Source organism: Protomyctophum bolini (assembly GCF_963924005.1).
Source record: "Protomyctophum bolini genome assembly, chromosome: 13".
NCBI lineage: Eukaryota > Metazoa > Chordata > Actinopteri > Myctophiformes > Myctophidae > Protomyctophum > Protomyctophum bolini.
The window spans coordinates 27,349,204-27,362,192 of record NC_137874.1 but is presented as its reverse complement, the minus strand read 5'-3'; the positions used below and the strand labels follow the sequence as shown (position 1 = coordinate 27,362,192).

Here is a 12,989-nt window from a genome sequence, read left to right as displayed (position 1 = left end):
GTAGGTGGCGCTAGTGTAAGCTGGTCGTAATGCCTTGGTGCAACGCAAAGAAGAAGGAAGTAAGGAACACGTCACTTCCGTGGTAACACTATTATTGGTCCGTCTCTTTGGTTCTGTCCGAGTGTCCGGAAGAGGCTCAGTCTCTCCCCTATGAGCTAGTTAATATTTAAATCTTTGCCTATTACAGAGTAGTAGTTTAGACCACTTTAACGTTATATATCGTACAAACAATGGGAACGTTTACATTTTGCTCGCTAAAATGGATTAGAGTTACAATTTAGGGGGCCATGTTTCTCTTATAGTCGGGATGTATTTAGTTTAAATGATCAGTTAATTCCCATCCATGGTCTCAGGTATCGATCGTAAGAGTATAATAGGTTAAACAAACTGTGCGACAGTGTGCTTTGATCTATCAGAAGGACTTCAGTACCAACATGTCTCCGATTCCTGTCCTACCGCTTGTGATTAACTGTTTTATGTCTGCACTTGGATGCGTGGCCACATTGAAACTCATTCCAACTTTCAAAGACCATTTCATCTCAGCCAGATTGTCCGGCGTGGACCTGAACAAAATCATCAAAAAGGAAGTGTGAGTGCTGACATGATCTGTCATGTCTTTGTATTTTTGGAATGAGAGAAATCATGTCGTGGTTGGCTTTATGGCTTATCCATAGCCGCAAGAAACTCAGATGCTATAATGCTATCTGGCATCTAGACTTACATTATCAACCATTTACCAACAGCCCATTTATCCAAACAGAAAAGTCCTATATGATTGTAGTAAACAACGTTAAACTCACAAAGATTGCAGCTGTACAGAAAGCTTGGATTATCCTCTTTGTTTCTGTCAAGTTTTTGTTTAACATGTAACATACATACAGTGTGTTTTTATTCAAAACAAAAGGACATTCTAACCTGCATCGTATTTCTAAATGTCTCTTTGTCTTTCTATCTGTCGTCTGTAGTCCAGAATCCCAGGGTGTCATCAGTGGGACCGTGTTCCTCATCATCCTCTTCTGCTTCATACCAGTGCCTTTCCTTAGCTGTATCGTAGGAGGCACAGGCTTCCCTCACAATGAGGTGAGTTGATGCAGTGTTTTTCAAACCTTTTAATTCCGGGAACCCCCAACTTTATATACATTAGGCCACAGACCCCCAGGTGATACTTTTTTCATTATAATATATATATATATTGCTCACACAGCAATAGTTACATACAGACCCATGTCCATTTGGTTCTTAACTTCCAATCATTTTGCTGTGGACCCCCTGGAAATTGGAATCCCTTCAATAACCCATGGGGGTCCCCGGACCCCACTTTGAGAACTATTGGGTTGATGAATAGGTGGTAACGCTTCCCGTTGGCTATTAAAGTTTTTTTTTTGTTCCACACTAATTTAGTTGTGTTCAATGTGTTGTTTGTGTCAGTTTGTCCAGATAATTGGCGCTCTGTTGGCCATCTGCTGTATGATCTTCCTGGGCTTTGCGGATGATGTGCTGAACTTGCGTTGGAGACACAAACTTCTGCTTCCTACCATGGCGTCCCTGCCACTGCTCATGGTTTATTTCACCAACTTTGGCAACACCGTCATTGTGGTACCCAAGCCGGTCCGAGCGCTGCTGGGTCTACACTTGGACCTGGGTGAGTTCTTTTATTTTTACCACATAGATAGATAGTGAAGTGACAGAAGTAAATCAGTGAAGAGGTGACAATGGTCCATCTTTGGATGAGAGGGTCATTGATTTGGCCAATCACTTCTCGACCCACCAACTGGAGAGTTTAGTGGGGTTTTTTTTATTATTATTTTTGGCTTTTCTGCCTTTATTGATACTATCAAGTTAAGATAGACAGAAAGAGGGAGAGAGAGAAGGGGACTCGGGGAGAGACACGCAGCAAAGGTCGTCATGAACGGGACTCGAACATGTGACGCTGTCAGGCCAAAGCCTATATGTGGCATGCGCCTGGAGCACTTGGCCAGCGGGCCCCTGAGAGTTTAGTGGTTGAGGGTTGATTGAAGCACTCTCAGAAGGTTAGAATTTGGAGACCACCTGATGACCTCTCTTCCAGGCCAAGGCTATATCCATTAGAAATTATATTATAATTGCATCTTTGATTCATTTACAAACTGAACTCCAGTGACTTCCAGCCAGGAAAGTCTGGATGGCAACTGTGGTCAGTGATGCTGGAGAGACGGCTGACCTCCAGGAAAGATTGGCAGGGTAACAGGGGCCAGCAACCCCTGTTGCAGCAATCACAAGAGGGCACCAAGCAAGCTTCAGAACGTATAAATGAGCAATACCCCCAGAGTCTCCCAGAGGAGGGGAGGAAGAAGGTTGGAGACCACCTGATCTCTCTTCCAGGCTAATACGGCTATATCCATGTTGATCTATGCCAGTCATTCTAAACCCTTTTAATTTCAAGCACCCACCACAGTTTGATATGCTTTAGACAGAGAGCGAAAATACCCAATTTATCTCTGGGGTTTATGTTCGGAACCAGTTACATTTGTATTGGTCATTTGTCATTGATCTCCAGGTATCCTCTACTATGTGTACATGGGCATGCTGGCGGTATTCTGCACCAATGCCATCAACATATTAGCAGGCATCAATGGTATTGAGTCAGGACAAGCTTTGTTTATCTCTGCCTCCATCATCATCTTCAACCTGATGGAGCTTGGTGGTGAGTGGTGCTTTCCTTTCACAATCCATACATTTGCAATATAACACACATTCTTTGTTTGACGCTTGGGTTGTTGTGTCTTTTCCTGTTGGTCGTCTAATTTTGCAGGTGACTACATGGATGACCATGTCTTCTCCCTATATTTTATGATACCATTCTTCTTTACCACATTAGCACTTTTTTACCACAATTGGTAAGTGTGACACATTACTTATAACATTTTGAGTATGGACCCAATGCACTGTATTCCTGCTGAACTTAACCCATTTAGACCTGAGGCCGATTTCAAAATAAATAAATTGTGTGAAGTGAGGTGTGCTCTTATCATTTGGATGTAACTAAACTAACATGTTTTTCAAGATAGTAAAATATGGCAAAGAAGTTTAGGGATAAATATTGCCTATTTGCTCAGACACTGAATGTAAAATTCTCCATTCATTGTCGATCTTTGTGTAGGACAAAATACTGATTTGCTCAGACACGTATGACGTAAATTCTCCATTCATTGTCAATCTTTGTGTCGGACAAAATACTGATTTGCTCAGACACATATGACGTGAATTCTCCATTCATTGTCAATGGTAAATTCTTTGTGTAGGACAGACATCGACACTAATAGCTGAATATAAGAGGTGTAGCCCCCCACAAAAAAAACACAGTTGGGGGCTCTCTTATCATCATACATCATCATATACTGTATCAACATACGTCACATTACGTGCTCAACCAAACAAATCATCACAATCCGTGCTACAAACACGGCTCATACATACTGTACAAAGACACAATGCTGTATGCCTTCTGCTTCTAAATCCTGACCTACGTTTTCTGAAAAACTTAAAAAAAGGTAAAACCCCCCCAAAGCGGTTCCTGCCCTAAATGGGTTAAGCAGCAATATTGTTTGTGCCAGTTCTGTTATATTATTTTAGTATCTATCATGTTTTGGACAGGTACCCCTCCTCTGTGTTTGTGGGAGACACTTTCTGCTACTTCGCTGGGATGACCTTTGCTGTAGTAGGCATCCTGGGACACTTCAGCAAAACAATGCTACTCTTCTTCATTCCTCAGATTGTCAACTTTGTCTTTTCGCTGCCTCAGCTCTTCCATGTAATTCCCTGTCCCAGACACCGCCTCCCCAGGTAACACTTTATATGGCCTTTCTTCTTGTCTGACAATTTCTTCATTAATATAAACATACTGATTATGTGTGTTTTCATTGCCTGTCTGTTTCTTTTTATATCTCAATGTTACTCATGATTATGAAGACTAAACCCAGACACTGGCAAACTGGGAATGAGCTACTCTAAATTCAAAAGGAAGGACCTCTCTAAATTAGGACATCTAATCCTTAAGGTAATTGCGGAATATGTTTATTTATCTAATTTTCCCTATCAAACTACTTGATCTAAGGAGAATGTTTTCATATCTCTTGATCAACTTTGACCCTGGTGTCCCAATTCTCAGCATGTCATTAGGCAAAAGGGGAAAAAAATAAAATGGCAGAGCTGCAAGCTTATGACATGTCTCATTGTGAGCTTGTAGATGGGCTATTTTCTAAATAACTTGAAGGACATTCACATGTAGAATGCTTGGCCTTCCTGTGCACATGCATTATGACAGATCTAATCAGGTGACAGCTGTAATGGGGTCAATAAACAAAAATGTTGTCTTTCCATGGTTTTAAACACGTTTTAGCCACGTAAAGTGGACCTGGGTCCTCCAGACCTGCTTTGTTCTCTCTCTACTCCAAATCGCTTTTCTATTTCAAATATCTTTTTGTTTCAAAGTCAGTGGTTAAGCCCTATTTCATAATTATATATTTTTTTCTCAATTATATATATTTTTGTAAAGATAGTATAGGTAATGTACAAGCTCATAAAGTGTCACATTGTGACATAATATTGTGAGCTTGTACTATTTTTGCAATTTATAAAAAATGGGGGAAAAGGGAGATTGATACACAAGGCAGACCAATGGTAACTCACCAGAAAACATTCATTTGTACAATAGTAACAATTCCTTTGATATCCAACAGGTGGCAGAGTTATTGCGTGTGTTAGAAGTCCGGAGAGGCCAAGAGGGGGATGATGAGTTTATTGAATGCAACAACATGACATTAATTAACCTGGTGCTAAAAATACTGGGTCCCGTCCATGAGAGAAATCTAACTGCCATCATGCTGCTCATTCAGGTAACAACAACTTATTTTCTAAATGTTAAAGTAACACAGATTCTTAGGTAATATATTCATCTTAGATTATTTTTTTCTCCAATGTTTTATTTTTTTATTTGTCTGTGACCTAGGTAATGGGAAGTGCTGTTGCTTTTGGAATCCGCTATCATCTAGTCCGCCTCTTTTATGATGAGTAGACACAGGTGAAGAAAAACAACTCTTTTATGATGTGCAGACACAGCTGAAGGAAATCGGACTGAAGATTGACTGAAAGACATATATCATGGAATTACTCGTATGGCTTTGTGATCCATTTGACCTGAGATTGAGATTCTGTAACTTTTTCTTCACCCTTTTTATTTTCTTTCTCAGACCAGTTTCTTTACCTTTTAATTTTCTTCTTCAGACCACTTACTTCAACTTTTAATTTGACATAGACCAGTTTACAGTAAAGATTCAGAGGATTTAAAGCAAGTTCTAACTTTGGTGGAACGCTTTCACTTTTTAGCTTGCACAACGCCATGAGCTTCCTCAGGGAACTGCTGTCAATTATCACCAATCATGGATTAAATTAATACTTGACAACAAAGATAAAACCTTATTGTTCCCTAATGGTAAACAAACGCGAACAAATAATGAATAATTAAAACAGCCTTGTTTATGTGTTTATTGTTTAAGTCTTTTTTTTAATGGTGTTGGTGTTGGTGACTACTGGGTCAACAGAGCAGCCATACTTGTCGGTAGAATGTTCATGAATAGCTTAGAGTTTTGTGCAATAAAAACTGAAATAGTTTTGCATGGTGATGTTGCTTGAACTCTTCTCTTCCAATGCGAAAATAAATGTCATTGTCAACAATGTTTGGTAAAGGTATAGTTACTTTTCATAGCCTCTGAAATAAAAATGGAGTGTATATCTGTAGTCATACCGCAAAGATAATAAATAGGGGAACCATTCTCAAGCTGGAGAGAATGATCTACACATTCTAGTAAGTCAAGTAAAACAGTTTATGTGAGAAGAAACTCAGGAGCGCTTAAAAGTTACTTCCGTTTTATGGATGGTGGAGGGTAAAAAGTTAAGATGGCCTTTAGAATGAAGATTTTTACATTTATAGCTATTTGGAAATATAGATGGATATTTCTGAAAGATAGCTGAAAAGGAATTTTCTGTTTTAAATATTCAACAAGCTTTATCAATGTGAAGTCAACTTGTAATGACACTGGACTTGAAGCAATTCATGGTATTATAAATGTAAGAAATGATCTGCTTTTAAAATGTAAGTGTCAAGTTGAAAAATAAAAGTACTCGTAATTTAATTATAATGGTGTCGTCATTGTTTAAATTGTTGACCAGGAACCTTAAATTTAAGTTATTCTCTTTCCTGGGGGCATATTTCAGTGCAACTCGGCACGTGTGTCATAACAGCTGTTGTGATTGGCTGTAGCTACCTTGTGTTTTGCTCCGTCTTTCCCAGTTCTGAATCTAAACCAACGAAATGTCATTAAGCTCTTGGAGTAATTTGACGATTCATATTTATTTTGTCAGAATCTAAACGTACGAGGAACAATCTTTGAGGCTTCTCTTAGAGCAGTTGGTTGTTTTGTTGTTGGCACGATAGCATCAAGCGGTTGGCTCGTAACATCAGTTGTCGCCACTCGCCAGGCAGGTGACGGCCCGGGGTGATGATGGTGGTCCAACCTGCGAAAACCCACCCAGGTCGGTGTTGGAAACCTTAGTACGCAACTTGTCTACTGGTGTATGAACCTGTGCGTAGAGTTGGTAGTAGTTGTGATTAGACGACATGGCTCCGAAACGGATAGAGAAGAAAACACCGCTAGAACTAGAATGTGAATGGGGTTCCTGTCAGGAGGCGTTTGGCCAACTGGAACATTTCTGCAAACATGTAGAGAGTCACCTTGACACACTGATGTCAGAACACGACGAAGAAACGGGTAAGAGCCCCCAGTGTAACATTTCGCTATATTTATCTATGTTAAATGGATACATTAACACAGAATGTGTTCCACAAAATGTGGAACGCCCTACCAACAGTCATTAAGACATCTGAATCCCTTGACTCCTTCAAAACCGCTCTCAAAGGGCACCTGTAGGGCCACAATTCGAGTATATTTGTACCTAATTGTTATGATGAATTGAACATGGTGGGCCCTATTGTAAACAAGTGTAATGCTTTATGGTGTCGTCCACAGTTAACAGTTTTGTTTTGAGTTGTGCTTGAAATGTACTGTAAGTGGTTTCATGTTTTGTTTGTATCCCCAGAAGACACCTGCCTGTGGCAAGATTGTGGTTTCTGCTCTGTGGAGAGTCCCGAGGAGATGAGACGTCATGTGTTCTTCCACTGTTATCATACTAAGCTAAAACAGTGGGGCCAGCAAGTGCTAAATGCTCATCGCAACATTGGCAGATTTGGCACATGTTCCATTGGTTACCAGAGCCGCAACATCATTCCTGAAATCCCAGAAGACTTTGCTTGCTTATGGGACGACTGTGAGGTAAGACCACTACTGAACAGGAAGAGAGGACTTGGTATTGACACAGTGACCCGGGGATCCTCTAGCTTGGCATTGCCTCACTTTAGACTTTACTGATCACAATTTACAATGTGGGCATTTAGCAAGCAGACGCTCTTATCTAGAGCAGCTTACATTACAATAAGCAAGGTAATCCCATACATCAAATGCAAAGAGACAGTGTACTGTAGTGCCATGGTAAACTAGGTACCACGGGAAAACCAAGTACCTAGCATCAATCTAAAGTCTAAACCATTCACGTGGGACTTTCTCCATATGATCAGTCTGACAATGCCAGGCTATGGATTCTCTGCCTGTCAAAGAAACATTATTATGGAGTTGGAAATGCTTATTATATAATCTCCTAACCACTTTAAACCTGTTGTCTCTGCTTTGGGCATGCCATCTACAGTACTGTAGAGCATCTATTTTCACCTGACTCCAAAAAGTATAAAATAGGGCTAACTAAACTAAAGATTCGTTTTTCTTTAATTGTCTTTAATTAATTAATCTGTATGTGTTACCAGCAACCTCCATATGAGAACCCGGAGTGGTTTTACCGTCATGTGGAGTTGCACTGCCTGTGTGTAGATGTACCAGTTGGTGACGCTGAATGCTTGATACGCTGTGGCTGGAAAGGTAAAGTCACAGGAACATAACACTGTATGCACCTATAGACGCCTTAACAGACCACGTCACAGGTCACACTGATAAGCACCAGCATGCGCGTGCATGCCGGCAACAGAAGAACACCACCTCTCATAAGATACAATGGAAAAGTTCTAGCAGCACTCACGTGTACAAAATGCCCCATCAAACTTTCCGATTTTTCAGTTTTTCTCCCAGTGTGGAGGAAGAATGATTAGGATTTGTATTGTATTCTCTCACTCTTGAAATATATAAACCATTCGTTTCTGGTGTGTGTGTGTGTGTGAACAATAATAGCAATTCAAAGCAGTTGTCCTCAAAACCACACCTCCAGTCGCTGTCATAAGAACGGGAGGTGCGCTCATGATCGTGGCAGCAGAGCCTATTTGTGCATGGCTGCACGCGCACCTGCAGGCCATCAAGTATAATTTATGCTTCGTCCCACGATGGTGTCGTGCACGCAGACCTCTAAGCTCACAACAGTCGCATCCGCGATGCGATGTGAGCTTGTATATCAGCTATTCTCTGTGCGCAATACTGTTGCGCAATGAAGTATAAATGTCTCCTAGGGTTCACCTCACTAGCCAACACACAAGAGGAGGTTGAATGTACTGAAACCAACTCTCCCCAAACAGGTTTGGAGATCTGTTGGGAATTGATTACATGAAACAGTCATCCTTGCGCTCAGTCCCAATGTTTGTAAACAAATAATTGGTCTATAGATCCGGTTGCAGTAGAACCCGACTGGTATATCGGTGAACCTTTTTGATAGCATCGGTATCAAAAGTTATGCAGCTGATGTGTCCCGATTTTTTCTTTTTTACCTTTTTAGAATTTGTCAGAAAATAGCCCATCTACAAGCTCACATTTATCTTTTTACATACAGCTTTAGTACTTAAGTAAAATAATTATTTTTTTGTTTGCTGCTTGTTCATTGTATAATTCAAGTTAAATGTTCTTTCTATATTGAAGTTTAATATATGTAATTTTAAAATAGTATATTTTTATTGATTTGTTTGATTATAAATTTAAATCAATTTCATCAAATCTTATTTTACAATTTGAGAGAATTGTCTTCCTCTCTTTTTCTTTCTTTTTAACAAAATATCAGAATATTGGTAAATGTTTGTCAAAATCAGGATTGCAACAGCCCCCGAACTCTGACATTGATTGGACTGATTAGATTGATTTGGTACTCCTCCATGTGTCTGTTGTTCCTCAGATTGTGATGCCACTGTGAAAGGACGCCCAAAGCTGAAGGAGCACCTACGTAGCCACACCCAGGAGAAGATTGTGGCATGTCCAGCCTGTGGTGGAATGTACGCCAACAACACCAAGTTCTTTGACCACATCAAAAGACAGAGCGCCACGGAAGGTGAGACGGTGGGCTCAGGTGTACTGGTGTTGGAACATGATACAATAACGTCATCTTTGTGTTTGTGTAGAATTCTTCACACGGATTACACTTGTCACTGTTAATGTCTCAACGTGTGCTATAGGTCAGCGGTTCCAATGTTCTCACTGTTCCAAGCGCTATGCTACAGAACGACTGCTGAGAGATCACATGAGGTCCCATGGTCAGTCCCTTCACTATGCTGTCTGTATTGAAGAGCAGTGGTTTTCAACCATTTTCATTTCAAGGCCCATTATTTATTCTGCATTTGAGCCACAGACCCTAAATTTGATTAAATCTATCCTCAGACCCTAAATTTTGAATATTTTGTTATCGTTGGATAAGATTTTGTCCACAATTCCATGCTGTGTGGTACCATTAGGCGAGATAACAGGCAAATGTTGATCAAAATAACAATTCTTCTACATTCTCTAATATGTACAGTACTTGTAAATTAAGTAATTAAGATCTTTAACTATATAAAGATCTTGGTTAACAACTCCATTTAGCTGCGGACCACCTGGAACCTCCTCAAGGAGCACTGTTGGTCCCCGGACCACTGGTTGAAAACCACTGTTGTAGAGGTGTCACCGTTCATCAAACTAATGTAATCGATTATAAACAATCGATTCTCAAAAATGGCTAAAAATAGTCACTCTACAAGCTCACAGCGCATTGCAAGCTTTTATATCAGCTATTTTTGTGCATTATAAAAACTTTGATTTTCTTTTAATAGAAATAATATAATATAATAGTCCTACTGTGTTGACTAGCCTGTATGCAGCACTGCAGTCTTAAAGTCAGTATTTAAATATGATTTGATGTCGCCATTGATTTGTTTCTCTCCTTGTTGTTAGTAAACCACTACAAATGCCCATTGTGTGACATGACATGCACATCACCGTCATCTCTGCGCAATCACATCAAATTCCGCCACAGTAACGAGAAGCCATACAGCTGTGAATATTGCGAGTACAGGTAAAACATTGGCTGAACCATATTATTTGTTATTGACCAAGTCTGGTAATGATGACCTGTAGTTATTCTTGATGGTATTTTGGAAAGGAAATAGAGAATGAGATGAGAGTTCCATGTAGTAGTGCATTCAGTGCATACATATCTTTGAGGTTAGGTGCAGAAGGCATCCCAAACCCACTAGGCTGGGTGCTGGATCAAACGTAAATAGTATGAGGAAGAGGTGCCTCGAAACATTACCTAAATAACTGCAAAGTGCCACCATAACTGTCAATTGTTACAGGACAGTTTTATGCCATGTTCACACTGCCGATACAAGGTTACAGTCTACCATTAATTTTTATTGGAAGCCAGTGACATGAAGATACAAAGCTGCTACAAAAGCTACAATGCTAGCTTTGTATCTTATGCATCTATCTGCCAGTGTGAACACAGCAATATGCAAATGACAGCATGATAATGAGTTGATGTCAAAACTGCTAGAAATATATCACTATATGACTCGGTGGTTGAAACAAACACAAGTGCACACACTACACAGAAGTATTCTTCATTGGCTCAGCCACTTCGTTTTCTGCTCTCAGCTGTAAGAACCTGGTCGATTTGCGTAAACACCTGGACACTCACAGCAGTGAGGCAGCATACCGCTGTGACAATCCCGGCTGTGACTTTACCTCGCGCACCATCAAAACCATGAAGTTTCACCACAAAAGAGAACATGAGGTGAGAGGCAAAACCATTTTTACCCAATTGTCACTCAGACAGGGAGCTAAACGTTCTGTATTGATCCTGCTCACTGCTCCCATCAGGGTGACCTTACGGCCCGCTATAAGTGCCACGTGTGTGATCAGTGCTTCACCCGAGGCAACAACCTGACTGTTCACCTACAGAAAAAGCACCAGTTTAAATGGCCTTCTGGACACCCCAGGTTCAGGTAAGCCTCGGCCCGGGCCTACACTACATTTTCCAGCAGCGCAAAATGCCAATTCACATAACCCTAAATCTGGACAATCTCTCTGTTCTGTTTAGGTATAAGGAGCACGAGGACGGCTTCATGCGCCTCCAGCTGATTCGCTACGAGAGCGTAGAGCTCACCGAACAGCTGATGAGGGAGAGACACGAAAGACAAGGCGACGAGGATGAGGATGTTGCCCCTGCCCCAGGAGTGGGCCTCGGGCTAGGCGAAGATGCTAATGTGGCATCTTCCACACAGGTGCAGGAAGATCTTAAAGGCGTTTTGTTGGAGGAGGCGCAGGGTACTGCAGAGCAGGACACAGACGCTGTAGAGGGAGATCCGGCAGAGATCTATTATGTTCTGACTGAAGGGGAGGACTCTGTCATGCTGCAGCTTCAAGACACTACAACGCAGCTGGGCTTGCAGGCGCTTTGACAGCCACACCAAAGACCAAAGCTACTTAAAGTAATTTCGGGCAGAAACCCTGTTTCGCCTTTTTTCTTTTTGTAAATTAATTCCCCACTTGATCATTCAACAGATTCGTGTGTAAAAGTAGCTAAAATGGAAGATGTACAGTACAAGCTCACAACATTTTGACAAATTTGAAAGTGAAGGTAGTTAAGTCTGTGTGCGTTTATTTTTATATTTCACCAATGAAAAGTATTAACATTAGCTTGTGACTAAATAATAACTACATTGGAACACACTTCCATTTTTTCCTTCCCATTTCCTGAAAAGTAACGCTTTGAACGTACAAGGTTTCTGGCCAACAGCGACAGACTAGCTTGTGATTGAAGCCCACATGAAGGCCCACAGTAAGTAAGTATCCCTCACCCCATTTACTTTTAACTTTACACAAAATTGATATCTCAGGATTCAACATGAAAACAGGGCACAAAACAATCACTTATTTTCTATCAATTACATACCCCATGAAACCTTAAATTCATGTGACATTTTTTTATTATTTTAGTCTCATGCCTAAGCCAATAGTTTGACAGTGGAAAGATGCTCCCCAAACCGCTGTTTCGGCGCTGTAGTGCCGAAATGATTTCGGCTCGTCAGAAAACTTCAGTAGCACCGAAGAGCCGACTTTAGGACGGTACCCCCCCCCCCCCCAATGACGTCAAATTGTAGGCTCTACAGCGCCGAACCGACTTTTATTCTGCTTTAAAATAGTATGAGTATGAATCGGCCCTTAGGAATGCAACAAAACAAAAAAAAGAATGTCCTGGCGTGTGTAATTGATAGAAAATAAATGTTTTGGGTAAATTAAATTTATATATATACACTGGTGATTTACAGTCGCAGTGATGATTGTAAACCTATATTAGGTGGATGGAATTATTATGTTGTGTTTTATGGTTGTTACCATTTACCCACTGTTCAATCAGATTCATTCAACCAGATTTCTTTGTAACATCCACAATATTGCATTGCCTGTGTTGCACTGCACAACTGATGTTCATTTTGTCTACTGTGTAGAGAAGGGCTAGGGCTGCTACGATTACACATTTTAAGTTGATGATTAATTGTCATACAAATAATTCCAATTAAAAAATCCATTTTGTTTGGAGCATATGAAAACAAATAACATTTATGTTTGCCTTTTAGGCTTGGTAATAAATGTCAC

At 40.5% G+C, this 12,989-nt stretch overlaps 2 protein-coding genes across 3 annotated transcripts; both read left to right on the top strand.

Moving 5' to 3' along the window:
* Window positions 1-122: 122 nt before the first annotated feature.
* Window positions 123-6,163, top strand: dpagt1 (dolichyl-phosphate (UDP-N-acetylglucosamine) N-acetylglucosaminephosphotransferase 1 (GlcNAc-1-P transferase)). Its single transcript, XM_080779472.1, has 9 exons — window positions 123-589; window positions 966-1,080; window positions 1,429-1,642; window positions 2,537-2,683; window positions 2,792-2,876; window positions 3,634-3,822; window positions 3,949-4,036; window positions 4,719-4,874; window positions 4,988-6,163. The coding sequence occupies exons 1-9, from the start codon at window positions 435-437 to the stop codon at window positions 5,051-5,053; spliced, it is 1,215 nt and encodes a 404-aa protein (XP_080635598.1). The 5' UTR covers window positions 123-434; the 3' UTR covers window positions 5,054-6,163.
* A 177-nt stretch (window positions 6,164-6,340) lies between these two features.
* Window positions 6,341-12,989, top strand: hinfp (histone H4 transcription factor). 2 transcript variants are annotated; one of them, XM_080780744.1, is made up of 10 exons: window positions 6,341-6,806; window positions 7,135-7,367; window positions 7,913-8,024; window positions 9,256-9,408; window positions 9,533-9,610; window positions 10,284-10,404; window positions 10,986-11,124; window positions 11,211-11,335; window positions 11,431-11,821; window positions 12,095-12,989. In XM_080780744.1, exons 1-9 carry the CDS (start codon window positions 6,656-6,658, stop codon window positions 11,789-11,791), a joined length of 1,473 nt encoding a protein of 490 aa, XP_080636870.1. In that variant the 5' UTR covers window positions 6,341-6,655; the 3' UTR covers window positions 11,792-11,821; window positions 12,095-12,989. The 2 variants fall into 2 exon arrangements, with proteins under 2 accessions (XP_080636870.1, XP_080636869.1); XM_080780743.1 differs by having other exon boundaries at window positions 11,431-12,989.

Coding starts and splice junctions, on each gene's coding strand:
- dpagt1 (XM_080779472.1), top strand. CDS start 435: ATGTCTCCGATTCCTGTCCTACCGCTTGTGATTAACTGTTTTATGTCT. Junction 1,081..1,428: donor CAGGCTTCCCTCACAATGAG/GTGAGTTGATGC, acceptor TGTTTGTGTCAG/TTTGTCCAGATAATTGGCGC. Junction 4,875..4,987: donor CCATCATGCTGCTCATTCAG/GTAACAACAACT, acceptor TCTGTGACCTAG/GTAATGGGAAGTGCTGTTGC.
- hinfp (XM_080780744.1), top strand. CDS start 6,656: ATGGCTCCGAAACGGATAGAGAAGAAAACACCGCTAGAACTAGAATGT. Junction 9,409..9,532: donor AAGACAGAGCGCCACGGAAG/GTGAGACGGTGG, acceptor CGTGTGCTATAG/GTCAGCGGTTCCAATGTTCT. Junction 11,125..11,210: donor ACCACAAAAGAGAACATGAG/GTGAGAGGCAAA, acceptor TGCTCCCATCAG/GGTGACCTTACGGCCCGCTA.